Source organism: Candoia aspera, chromosome 3 (genome assembly GCF_035149785.1).
Source record: "Candoia aspera isolate rCanAsp1 chromosome 3, rCanAsp1.hap2, whole genome shotgun sequence".
Lineage (NCBI taxonomy): Eukaryota > Metazoa > Chordata > Lepidosauria > Squamata > Boidae > Candoia > Candoia aspera.
Genome location: NC_086155.1, coordinates 203,730,843 through 203,743,720, shown reverse-complemented (window position 1 = coordinate 203,743,720; position 12,878 = coordinate 203,730,843). Strand labels below are relative to the sequence as shown.

The 12,878-nt window shown below is 44.5% G+C and overlaps 1 protein-coding gene across 1 annotated transcript; it reads right to left on the bottom strand.

Moving 5' to 3' along the window:
- Positions 1-581: 581 nt before the first annotated feature.
- LOC134494497 (mas-related G-protein coupled receptor member X2-like) lies at positions 582-4,991 on the bottom strand. The gene is made up of 2 exons (XM_063299705.1): positions 4,768-4,991; positions 582-2,245 (listed from the first exon to the last, which is right to left on the bottom strand). The coding sequence occupies exon 2, from the start codon at positions 2,183-2,185 to the stop codon at positions 1,262-1,264; it is 924 nt and encodes a 307-aa protein (XP_063155775.1). The 5' UTR covers positions 2,186-2,245; positions 4,768-4,991; the 3' UTR covers positions 582-1,261.
- Positions 4,992-12,878: the final 7,887 nt, after the last annotated feature.

Below are 12,878 nucleotides of genomic sequence, written 5' to 3'. Positions count from 1 at the left end.
GACCCATTAGATCAGGGGTTCCTAAACTTCTTGCTGTCACACCTTCCTTTAGTGTAATCTTAATGTACACACCTCCCCTAAAAATCCAAACACCAGAATGAACACAAATGAGCAATGAAAACAATGTAGTGAAACATTCGGAAAGGTGGATATATTGGAACAACGTAACTAAAAAGTTCTTCACGTGTCCTCTGGACCTGTCTGCATCTCCCCAAGGGAAGTACACCTCAGAGTTTGGGAAACCCTGCATTAGATCAAAGATAAGTCCAGCCTATGGCTAACATCCCATGAAGTATAGGGTTAAGATGGGGACAATCACAGGCCCATTGTCTCTGGTGGAATGTGCCAGAATTTCAGCTAGATTCCTAAAAGGACCTCTGGTTTTTAAACTTATGTTAATTTGGCTTTCAAATATCAATGCCACTGCTTTTGTTGAAAAATTACTGTGGACCATTTCCAGTTTAGGTTGCACCCATCACACCCTCCATCAATCCCTATATCCAGATCAGAGTAAGTATAAAATAGCACATATATATATATATATATACATACATACATACACACACACACACACACACACACAGTATAGCATGATGTTTATTACTGAAAACAATTAACTGGCAAAAAGGAGACAAAAAACAGGCAAAAATGGTGTGGGAAGAGGGGACAGAAAGACACGAACAGCAGGCAAGACTTTACATCTTGTAGACAGGCACCAATTACTGATCACTGGAAACAATACTGTGGATACTTAGCATGGACAGTTCCAAAGGGAATGAACTTTCTTTGTTCTAGCCTTAATCCTTTTACACACAAAATGGCAGCAGAATAGAGATGGAAAGTAGAACACTGGACCCCACCTCTACATAAGTGTAAATAAGTATTGGCAGATGTTGGAGAACTGATACTAAAGTTGGTAAAGTTGTCGCCCACTACTGAATACTTACACTTACATACTTGTTTATAAGTATTCTGATTTACAACCCACAGTTCTGTCCATAGGATGCTCCAGGGAGGTCACAATTCAAAATGAACATAAAACACTAACACTTAAATGCTAATGAGTACCATTAACATCCCTGAAGCTGACAAGGCCTGGCTAAAGAGGAAGATTTACTGCAGCTCGAGTGTTGAAGTCTAGTAGCAGGCAAATGGCCATGAAGCTGGTTAGGGAATTGCACACCCCTGGCTCCTCAAATACTCTACAAACAAAACTTGTCTTCTCCCTCCACTGCTTGTTTGGACACTTTGTGGTTCGGATTCAGCAACTTACTACGCCACTTGCATTTCTGGCAGTCAGATTATCCCTGGAAGGCGTTTCTTCCCAGAAAGCTCTCTGCAGCACTATCTTCAGTGGTTCTCGAGATGACCATTTCATCCCTTTGCCCACAAAGTAATAAAAGACAGGCTTGGCGCTGCTGTTGACAGAAAAGATAAGCTGGGAAAATACAAAAAGTTTGCGAAATTGCCTGTCGTCATCAAAGGAGGATGCAACAGTCCATGGGCCACGGAGTAAAAGGACACAAAGGAGGGAGAGAAGAAGAACTAGATTTAGATTTCCTGGTGATAGTGGTTGGGAGTTGCAACAGATCTTGGCAAGGAGGACCAAAAGCAGGGCACCAAGGAGGGAGGGCAAAAAATAGAAATTGACTATGAACATTATATGAAGTGGGATCAAAATCTGGTGATAAACCATGTAAAATGAAATTTGCATCCCATAGAACATGGCAGACAAGGTCCAGATCAGAAAAGATAACATGGAGGAGAGCCGTCTTGACCTATGACATTGGTACCAGACCGGAAAGAGGAGAGACAGACACCTTTCTGCGCTGAGAGCAGTAAGGAAACAGAGACCAGCTGTATATGTACAATGAAAGAGATTTCTCAGTTGTATAGCTGAACTAAAATCATAGAACAGTAGGCCATGATAACGGTTCACAAGCAAAAGAATAAGATGCACCATCAAAAATACAAGGGTGCCCAAGTCAGCCACAGCCAGGTGCAAGATATAGGTGGTGAAAGAGTTACTTGTACTGTGGATGCTGAGTAACCAGGTAACCAGCCCATTCCCCACCACCCCAAATATGCAGATAAAGATGGCAATGCTAAGAACGATCAAGTCACTTAATTGATAATATATGTAGGCATCCATTAGGAAATCGTAGTCTGTGCTGTTGTCGCTCATGATGGAAGGGCTGCAGAGCTCACAGTTCTTCCATCAGCTGCCCAGGTATTCCCACTTGGCCTGAAATACATTTAGAAAAGAGGAAAGTGAATTCAGCATTCTGCCATCTCTGTTTCTTAAGCTCCTGAGACTACCAAACTCAACCAAGATGGCCAACCCTGACCAACATTGGCCAAAAGGGCTTCTACCTCAAATCCTGGAGATTAGGAGAAGGTATTCTGCTCCCTACATTGATTTCCAATCTCTGTTGTCATTGGCCACAATGGTAGGGACTGATGGGAACGTATCTGCTACTCCTCAGATACATTATTCAGAACTGACAGAACTAACGCTGCAGTGAATTCTTGCAAGTGTTTGAACCAGATTATGTCCAAGGTCTCTCCAAGCCTCCCATTCTTCGATATCACTCTGGAACTGGCATATGCAAACTCTTCTAATGGAGGGGGAAAAATTAAGGGGGGGGGGCTATTAAAAATCCTTAAAATGAACACAGAGAAAAGTTTGCTCTTTTCCTCCTTCCACTCTACCCGATCCCCACCCTCTATTTATGGATGTCTTCTCCTTGCCTAAAAGGATGATATGAATGATTTCTGCACAGGCAATCTTTGAAGATTGAAGTTGTGGGGTTGCATACTATGGTGTTCCATGTGCCTTTCCAGAATGGCAAAGTCCATGAAAAAATTCCCATATTGTTCTAGCAACATGTTTTTATTTCCCCGGTTCCATGAGTGCGTGTGTGTTTATGAAGTTATGACTTGCTATCAATCTCTCCCAGGCTACCTGAATCCCATAAGATCATGGAATCCTATAATCATAAGCTTGGAAGGGAACCTGGAGGTCTTCTAGTCTGGTCTCCAAACCAGGGCAGGAATCCTCAGACCACCCCAGACAAATCCACCTCCTCTTCCTTCTGAAGCCCTTCAAGTAGTAGAAGACTGCTCTTACGCCTCTTCTCCTTAGCCTTTTCTTCCCAAGACACCTAACTCAATGGCAGTTCATTTTGAGATTGTTTTTGTTATTTACTGAGAAATAAGAAAACAGAGTTCATTGATTATGTCAACCACGCTGGGGTTTTATCTACAAATATAAGTCAGCAGCTTCCCTTCTTCTCTGCAGGACCAACATGTGGCAACAGCTACTTCCTACAAGGTTCAGAAGGGGAAGCTCTCTAGGCCAGGGTTCCTCAACCTTGGCAACTCTAAGCAGTGAGGACTTCAACTCCCAGAATTCCCCAGCCAGCAAAGCTGGGGAATTCTGGGAGTTGAAGTCCTCACTGCTTAGAGTTGCCAAGGTTGAGGAACCCTGCTCTAGGCTACAAGAAGACATCTGCCCTTCAGCTACCTGTCTTTTTCCATTTTGATTTGAAGGAGCTATGCGTGGGTAACTAACAGGGTGAAATCTGTAGCCCCAGGTCTCCCAACCACAAAACCTAGATTAAGAGAACACAATTTCTCTGTTCATAGAACTTCCAACACCCCTCAAATAAATCAAGCTACAGCTTCATATGATGGTTTGCTTCACACAATAGTTTAAGAGAAGTTTTGCTTCTCACTACAGGCTGAACCAGCAGCTACTCTAGTCTAATGTTTGGTAAGAACTCAGACAGGTTATATTAAAAAAAAAATGTTTGCATGCTAAGCTTAGCGACAAGAACAGCAATGAAGTTTACAACTGGTTGGCATTTTTTTCTGCTCTTGGCTATCATGGTAATTAAGTACTTCCTTAAGCATTGGCCAGGTGAAGAGGTCGAATTTAATTGTCCTCAGTTTAGGTGTTAATAATTGCATTGCCTGAGGGGAAGGCAGCTTGCAGGACTTTTGTTTAGTTTTTAGCCTTGCAGCCGGGTAAGCAGCTCTAGCTCCTCTCTGAGAGCGTGTGTGCATGCACAAGCCTGTAAATATGTTTTTGTGCTTTCTGTAAATAAATTTTTATAGAAATGCCTGGTGTGTGATTTTTCTGATCTCCTGGGCCAACAGCTTCCTAGCCTACTGACACAACCAACCAGGCATTGCACATTATACCAATGTATGCCCCTGGACTTTAACTTGCCTGGCTAAGCATATGGCATGAGTACCACCACTTTGTTCACTCTGTTCAACCGACTTGAGTTGATTAGCAATTGTCATGCTCCTTGGGAACCTTAATTTCAGTCTCTAAAGAGGTGGATAAAGAATATTTCAATGAGAGAAGGCACCTGCCAAAGTTTGCTTCTCAAAAGTTTAATCTGAGACTTTGTTCTTTCTAACCACATTTTTCTGGGCAGCATGAATGGGACCTGGGATGTAGGCTCCCCCCCACAACCACAACCTTGTTTCCCATTCAGTCTGTTCTTGGGTGGGGTTGCTAGAACCAGATGCTCTGGTTGCTCCTCCCAGTCCTCGCATTGCCATAAGCTCTCACCCTCTCAACATAGCATCACAATGTCCTTCACTGGAAGGCACCGCTGACCCCATCAAATCCAGCCTTTCTGTTTGGTGCAGGAATCCAAATTAAAGCATTCCCACTAATCCAGCTTTCACTGCAACCCATGCTGGAGCCCATCAACTCCTGGATCTCTGGCTCCGTTGTCCAACTGCTCTTACCATTTGGAAGCGTCTCCTTTCAATCTGTCTCGCTTCTAATTTCAATCCATGATTCCATCCCCAGTCCTTGCAATCTGCCAGCTGTGTCTGTCAGTTCCGGGTTCTTGTCTCCCTCTTCTTGTAGATCGTCTCAGCTCCAAATTACATTGCCTCCTTGCAAACAACCTTCCAGGTCTCTTTTTTCATTTCTCCTCTGGCTGTTCTGCTCCCTCTCTGCTTTGTTCTCCTCCCCTTCCTGTTTCCACTAGCTGCTGCCCAGCTGGGAAATGACATCTGTATCACGTTTAACTCTTTCCTCAAAAGCCAAGTGAAGGGGAGGAGAGCGTGTTGGTCTATGGTAATCAACCATCAGGGCTCTGGTAGCATTTTGGCAGGCTAACCAGTGAAATGAAAAGGCATCAGCTTTCCTCTTCTGCAGCTCAGTGCATCAGATGCATGGAGTGGTTAACGCAGCCTTTAACTGGGTTACACTGATGCAGGATTTGGCCTGAAAAGGTCTGAGCAGACTCCATATTTTTAATTCCCGGCAGCACGTCCGGAATCAGATGCATGGAGTGGTTAACCCAGTGTTTCTCAACCTTGGCAACTTTAAGATGTGTGGACTTCAACTCCCAGATTCCCCCCGCTCTGGGGTGGGTGAGTGTGAGATCGCCCGAACTGCAGCCGCAGCCTCCCTTCGCGGTTTGGGGTTTTTCTGGAGGGTTGAAGACAACAACCCAAGCCCAAATTGGGAGTTGGCGAAATCCCCCCCCCCCCGGACAGAGTGGTAGGAAGCGGTGGGCCCTGTTGCAACGGCCTCTTATCGGAGCCAGAGCGGGAGTCGCTCCTCCCTCCCCTCCTATCCTTGCCTCCACCGGAGCCCCTGGTTGAAGCGGGCGCAGCAGCAAGCTGCCGGGCGGCTGGCAGCGAGGTATTCGGGCGACTGGCAGCGGGCAGCGGGCAACCGGGCGGCTGGCAGCGGGCAACCGGGCGGCTGGCAGCGAGCAGCGGGCAACCGGGCGGCTGGCAGCGAGGTATTCGGGCGACTGGCAACCGGGCGGCTGGCAGCGGGCAACCGGGCGGCTGGCAGCGAGCAGCAAACCTGGGAGGCTAGCCCGGCCTTGGCGGGGCGGCAGAACCGGGCGGTGCGGTGGACTCTGGTGGTCGGAAGAATCGGGCAGCGGTAGATCAACCAGCTGGCCGGGGGCGTTAGGACACAAGGCAACAGTCAAGAACAAGAGTCTAGAATGGAGAATCCGGCGGACTGGGGGTTTGAGGCACCGATGAACCGCAGCACGATAAAGCAAGCCGGGCAGTCTTGAGGACATCGAGATAGAGACGATAGCGAATTAACTGACCATCCCTTCCTAACCGTCCCAGGATATAATTAGGCTATTAGGGATCCCTAAATGGTGAATGCTGGGCCCCTTCAGGTGTGAGAGACGTGAAGATGAATTTTTTTATATGAAATAAATTTTTGGTGTTAATTCTGGTGAAACTGTGAGCATCCTAGACCAAGCCAAATCCAAAAATGCCAGAGAATCCCTGGAAGCCTGGCACTCAGACAAAGCAGCCATCAACAGACACAGAGAGGCAAACAACATTTACAGACCATTCAAAAGAGACAGTAGAAAAGCCAAAAGAGCAGGACACCTCCTGGCTAGCAATCAACACCCAGATATACAAAGATTAGCACCAGGAGTAACACCAGATGAACCATCAAACTGCACAATATACCCTAATCAAGGAACTATTAACCCAGGCAATCAACCAAGCAGCAAACAACAGCTCAATCAAAGAACTCCCAAGGAGCAACACAAGCAGGGCAAGCTCTTTGCGCTGAAGATGTTGCCTAGTCTGGCAATGAAACGTCTGCAAGAAAACAACAAGGCCCAGAGAGCACCAAGGACTCCACTAGATTGCCCATTTTGTGCTGGAACCCATTCAGGCTTGATAACCTCACAGTGTAAGCTACCTGCATATTTCCCCTGTTAGTCTGCTGTTGTTGAATTGTGTTTGTGTGTGACCCCAAAACTACCCCTGCTTCGAACAGTGCAGCAGAAATGATGCTTGTGTGAGAATCAAAAGACATTCATGACTAACAAGGGCTACAATCAGTGGCTTCTGTAGTGTCAGTGACAACATGTGTAAACAGAGGTCTTCATTCAAAGGTTGTGATTTGTTGCGCATATCATGGCATCAGATGCAAGGGTGTAAGCCAGTCTTTCTCAACTTTTTGACCCTGGAAGAACCCTTGAAATATTTTTCAGGCCTCAGGGAACCCCTGCACATTCAGGCTCAAATATAGGTCATAAGTTACAGCATTATTATATTTGTTTCATGGGTAGGCTTATACTGTATATACAGTATGCACAAACAGTGTTCTTCAACTAAAAATACAGAATGAAGCTTACCTCTTTAATGTGAAGTTGCCCAAATTTGAAATAAGTTTTTAAATAAATCATGATCTCCCAGGGAACCCCTAGTGACCTCTCATGGAAGCCTGGTTGAGAAACCCTGGCGTCAGCTTGTGTGGTAATATGCCTTCCCAAGACACCCATGGCCTCTATTGAGACGCTTGTGATGATAAACATTTTGGTGGTTCCAGATTTAACAGTCAACATTTCAATATTTATTAAAAGTAAACTTATGAATCATATCAACCAGAAAACATTGTTTCCCATTTCAATTCTGTAATCTATTCTCCATTGCCCTTCAGTAATGAAATGGGAAACATTTTTTTCTGGTTGAAATGATTCACTAGTTTACTTCTAATAGATCACTGAGTATGAGTTCCTACTCAGCACAGGAATCCAAATTAAAGCATCCCAGACAGATGGCTGTCCATTCTTTGCTTGAAGATATCCAATGAAAGGGAACCTACCACCCTTTTGGACCACTGCTTCAACTGTGAAATTGCTTTGTGTCAAAGTGTTTTGACTTTGACACATACATAAACACAATACAGTCCAATTTTTTCCAAACTTTTCATCAAAAGCTGCTGTCCTGTAAGTGAAACCTATTATTTCATGTCTTGGAATTCCAGACCTGTCATGCCCAAGTGACAGGCTTTCAAGTATTTGATGAGTGTCCCTCCCTTTAAACTTTTCCTCAAGGCTAAGCATCTCAATTCTTTCCATTTTTCCTTAAACCATTTAACTTCTAGCCCCCAGCCTTCCTGGGTGCCCAGAAGTACATTTAATACTTGAGGTGAGTGACCAACACAGAATAAAGTAGAAGGCAACTACCCATGATTTGGAGACTATGCTGCTGATGTGGCCTCAATTGAATGTCTCATCACACTTGATCAATACACTCCACATATTTTGCTTACTTCAATGATCAGAAAACCAACCAAACATTTGGAAGGATTGCAACAGACTTGTTTTGACATGGTTGTAGCAAATGACTAACAAATGAGGGGATAATATTTGGCTTATCAAACCTGCAAGCCTAAAATGGTTCCCAAACCCATCCATATTCTAGATTGGATAAGATTTTAACTTCTCCTTTAACCTCAGGCAGCATCATTGAAGAAACTGCATTATGACACGGACATCAACATCCATGCAACATTTTTCCACACTGAAAAATTTTCGCCCCAGTTCAGTAGCAGATACATAAACATACACTGGTCTAAACTTAGATTTTGGGAATTTTCATTGAAAGGCACACTGATTTTACTGTCCTTTTCTAGGTTTCAAACTCACACAACCACAGTTACTAGCTGATCATAATAATTTACTGAAGGCTGAAGACATAAATGGCAGAGGAAGAAAGGAATGTAAATCAAACAGAGTCCCGTGGGAAGAAAGCTTGCCTGTTTAGTTTCACTTTCAGCAGGAACACACAGAAGAGAAGCCAACCTCCAGCCCAAACTCCAGAGAGCCAAGTCAGGTCTGTCAGCCAGTCGAAAGGTCAGAATTTCCAGGTTTTTACACAAGGAGAATACAGAGGAACAACACACCAGAGCAGAAGATCAGATGGTTGTTTCCAAGGGAGAAACATAGGTCAGGACTGCCTCTTAAATCCAGGCTGCAGCCAGCTATCTTTAATTGAGAGAGTTCCTCCGTTCCTGGGCTAGGAGCCTCACTTAGTGTCTTTGCTCTGCTCTCTGGGTCATAGGGTTTTTCACCATCTAACTGCTCCAGCTGTTCTGATGGTGCCTGTCTTTGATCAGCCTCTGGTGATTTCTGGCTTGTTGTCTCCTGAGGCTGACATTCCACCGGTTCAGCTGGAGCAGCTTCTTCAGAGTCAGAGTCTGAGTCTTGGGCCATGACAGTAACCACAGATCTTGCTCTATCTAAAACAACCTTGGGAGAGTTTACATCCACTGCTACACCAGAGTTGATGGCATAAATCTCCATTGGCTGGGTTCACCCAATATGCTAAGCCATTAAACATGGTTTGTATACAAAACATAGCCACAGTCTGGCTTATGGTAATGTATCAACTCAGCTGGGGAAAAAGCAGAGGATGGGCCAGGTATAATGAGAACAGCATTCAAGATCTTATGTAGAACAACCTAGATAGACCATGATATGTTTGTTTGTAAAGGAGGCTTCAGGTGACCCCCAGATGGTCTGCCTGGAGCCTTGAGATATGTTCCAGAATGCTCAACCACAGTACAAAGACTTGACTGGCCAAGTCCCTTCTATTCACTGAGCTTGTGATTTTTGGACTGTACCCAGGAATCAAACATCTGAATAGCTTCTGAGCTCCTCACTTCTGAAAACAAGGTCCCTCCTGAAATCTGCCTTACAGTCTCTGAGGTTTATTTGCCCTCTGAAAGAAGATTTAGCTTTTCTGCCTCATGCTAAGAATTTCTTTTGCTTTCTTGTGGTGGTGTGTTTGAGCATCGTTTAATATTGGAGGTGGTGGAGGGGTTCTCTTCCATTCCATTTCTTTTGGTCCCAGTGCAGCCTCCCAAGCTGCCCGTGCCTCCTAGCCTGAGAAAGCTTAATCAGAGGAGTTTCCTCTCCTGTCCGGCTTTGGGATTGAACTGGACTGTGAGAAGGCAGAGAGACAGCAGGTGATTCTACAGGAGAGTCGGGACATTCCTATCCAGCCTTTACCCCCTGCTAACCAAGTAAGTGGAAGAGCTCTGTGTTCCACTGAGGACAAGTTCACCAAAATTCTCTTCTCTTTGGACAAAAATGTTGAAAGCATTTTTTCTTTTTCAGGTTAAATGAGAATGTTTGGAAGGAAATACAGGAAGATTAGCATGGACCCACCACACTTTCTTCAGAGGGTGTGAAAGGTAAGTAGAAGGAAGAGGCCCTCCAGTATCTTCACCATAAGGCATGGAGACCTACTGCCCCTTTCAGGAATCCTTTCCTTCCAGCCATAAAAAAAATCCTTCAGGCTTTTGACTGTTTGTTTGAACCAATCTGAACAAAAACTGCATTTGTTGAAAAATGTTTACTATCCAGCAGCATCCACACAGAGGTCAAAATGGGCAAGGAGACCTGCATCCACATCCCCTCCTTTCTTCCTGGAGTCATTTGGTTAGCAAGGAAATCACTGCCACACTTAACAGTGGCGGCCATAAGGTGTCTGTCCTTTGATGGGCTTTGACTCCGAGGATTTGGCCTCCAGATTAGGCTGTTTCTCTGTCATGGATTGTTCAGGGTGTTCCTTCTTCCAAGATATCATCGCATCTTTAAGCACTTCCTTTGCATATTGTGTGTGCTGAGACTTGAACTTTAAAATTCAGAGAAGGGTGTTACTCATGTTCTCTTTTTTCTTTCTGAGAAAGTTTGCAGCTTGGGCCGCCTCATTTCTGCTTGCTGTCTGTAAAAGGTAAAGGTAAAGGTTTCCCTTGACATGAAGTCCAGTCGTGTCCGACTCTAGGGGGCGGTGCTCATCTCCGTTTCAAAGCCGAAGAGCTGGCGGTTGTCCGTAGACACTTCCATGGTCATGTGGCCGGCATGACTACATGGAACGCCGTTACCTTCCCGCCGAAGCGGTACCTATTGATCTACTCACATTTGCATGTTTTCGAACTGCTAGGTGAGCAGGAGCTGGGACTAGCAACGGGAGCTCACCCCGTCACGCGGATTCGAACCGCCGACCTGATCGGCAAGCTCAGCAGCTCAGCGGTTTAACCCGCAGAGCCACCGCGTCCCTTTCTGTCTGTAACTGCATCAAATGCAGGCCAACAGGATTCATTGAAAAAAAATCTCATCCTTAGCTTCTGAAAGAGATCTGCTTGTCCCCTCTTGGAGTTTCTTCCTATTGTCACCAGGTATGTCAGCAGCAATGTAGAGCTTCTGTTGTGTTAATTTTTATTGGCAAAGTACTCCTTTTTGACGTCAGGATAGGACTTGGGGACCATTAGGATGGGATCAGCTAATACCACAGGATCCTATGGCCAATAATGGAGCTCAATTTAGCAGTTTTTTTCCAGGATGGTGTGACACCAATCTTCTCTTCTCTGACTCCAATAAACCTTAATACGTATGTATTTTGTCTCTCTGAATTTTTAACTTGCTTCTTTTAACTTCTAATTTTTAAATCCTAGTTTTTATCTTGTTGACTGATGTGTGTCTGGCTTTGTTTGGATTTCGTTTATCTGAGTCCTTGTTCTTAATGGGGAGGAAGACGAAGACGAGTCACTGAAGATCTGGGCACGTAAACCCAAGATAATCCTTGAAGCATCTGGGAATTGATGATCTGGTGCCTGAACCAGACCGCAGGCCAGTAAGGGCAACAGATTTACTCACTATAAGTAATCAGTTCAACCCCTTGGCTAACTCGTGAATGGAGACAGTTCTAGAGGCAGAGGCAGATGCTGTGAGCAATTGAGCCATGTCAGTGTCCTGCCTGCTACAGGAATCTCCCTTGCCAGAACAGCTACCAGAAAGAGTAAAAAATAACTTTTCTTCCTATTTTTTTTGAGTTCTTTTACTTCACCTATTCTGCTGGCCAGTTTCTGCTCAATGTCTCTGAAAAAGCAGAGACTGTGCTGTCATAGTAAACGGTGGCCAGCTGCGGTTTCCAGATGGCACAGTCTCTCTGGATAAAGGAGAGACCGAGAGATCATCCCCTTGCATCCCAGACAGCTGCTCCTTGCGAGCAGACCACAGGAATCAAAGTAGAGTTGCTGGGGGACAAGGGAGAAAAAGCATGTTCATGCCCACAGTGCAGCCTTTTTAAGGACATTAGGTTTACTCAAGCCTTCACTTTCTTAAACACTTTCAGATATACCCAATTTACAGTTAAAGAGAGGTCTTTGGAACAGTGGGATAAAGAAAATAACCATTCGGCGAGTCAGCCTTCATTTCAAATTCCAGAAAGAAAAGAAAAGAAAAGAGGAAAATAATATTTTTAAAGACTTTAACAGAAAAGAGCTTAACAAGACTTTGACTTAAGCAACTTATAAATGGATAAAGGGGACTGTATAAATTTGATAGATTAATATTTTGGTCAAAGTGCTTCAGATGTTGTTCAGAACTACTTAGACAAATAGGCCAGATCTTTGTGGGAATGCTGATTGTTTGACTTGAAAAGGGAAAGACAATTGGTAGATTTTCCTAAGTAAGGAGGTAACTGTGGTATGAGACAGAAAGACAATGGCTTTTGAAAGAACAAAGAGGGAGTTATTCCGTGAGCATAGTCTACTTGTTTCTTTGGCTTTCCCAGAGCTCTGCTCACCTCCTGGTGTCATCCCCACGAAGTAGACCAGACCAAGAAACAGACTCCACGGAAGTCTACAACTGCTTCTTTTAAGACTGACTTTTGTAACCGAATCTTGCCAGCCCGATTGTGCTTTACCTCCTCTCCCTCATACACTCTAGTGAATCAGGGAGGAGTCTGCTCCTTAGAGCTTAAAGGATGCTTCATCCAAAATGGTGCTTATATATTTCCCTGCGAGAAATGTGGAAGGGGTGCAATTTTCATAGTATAGATTAATGTCTCTTGCACATAACCCATGATCTTGGAAAGCTAAGAAGGGTTACACCTATTTGATGTATGAACAGGAGACCAGCAATGACTTTGACTTCCCCAACAACATTCTATCTATGAACTGTTTTAACAATCAGAAGAACAGTCAAGTTTTATTTCTGTTGATAAGTAAATTTCCCCTTAAATTGCAGTATCCAGGATTGTCCTCCTAAACCACTGATCTG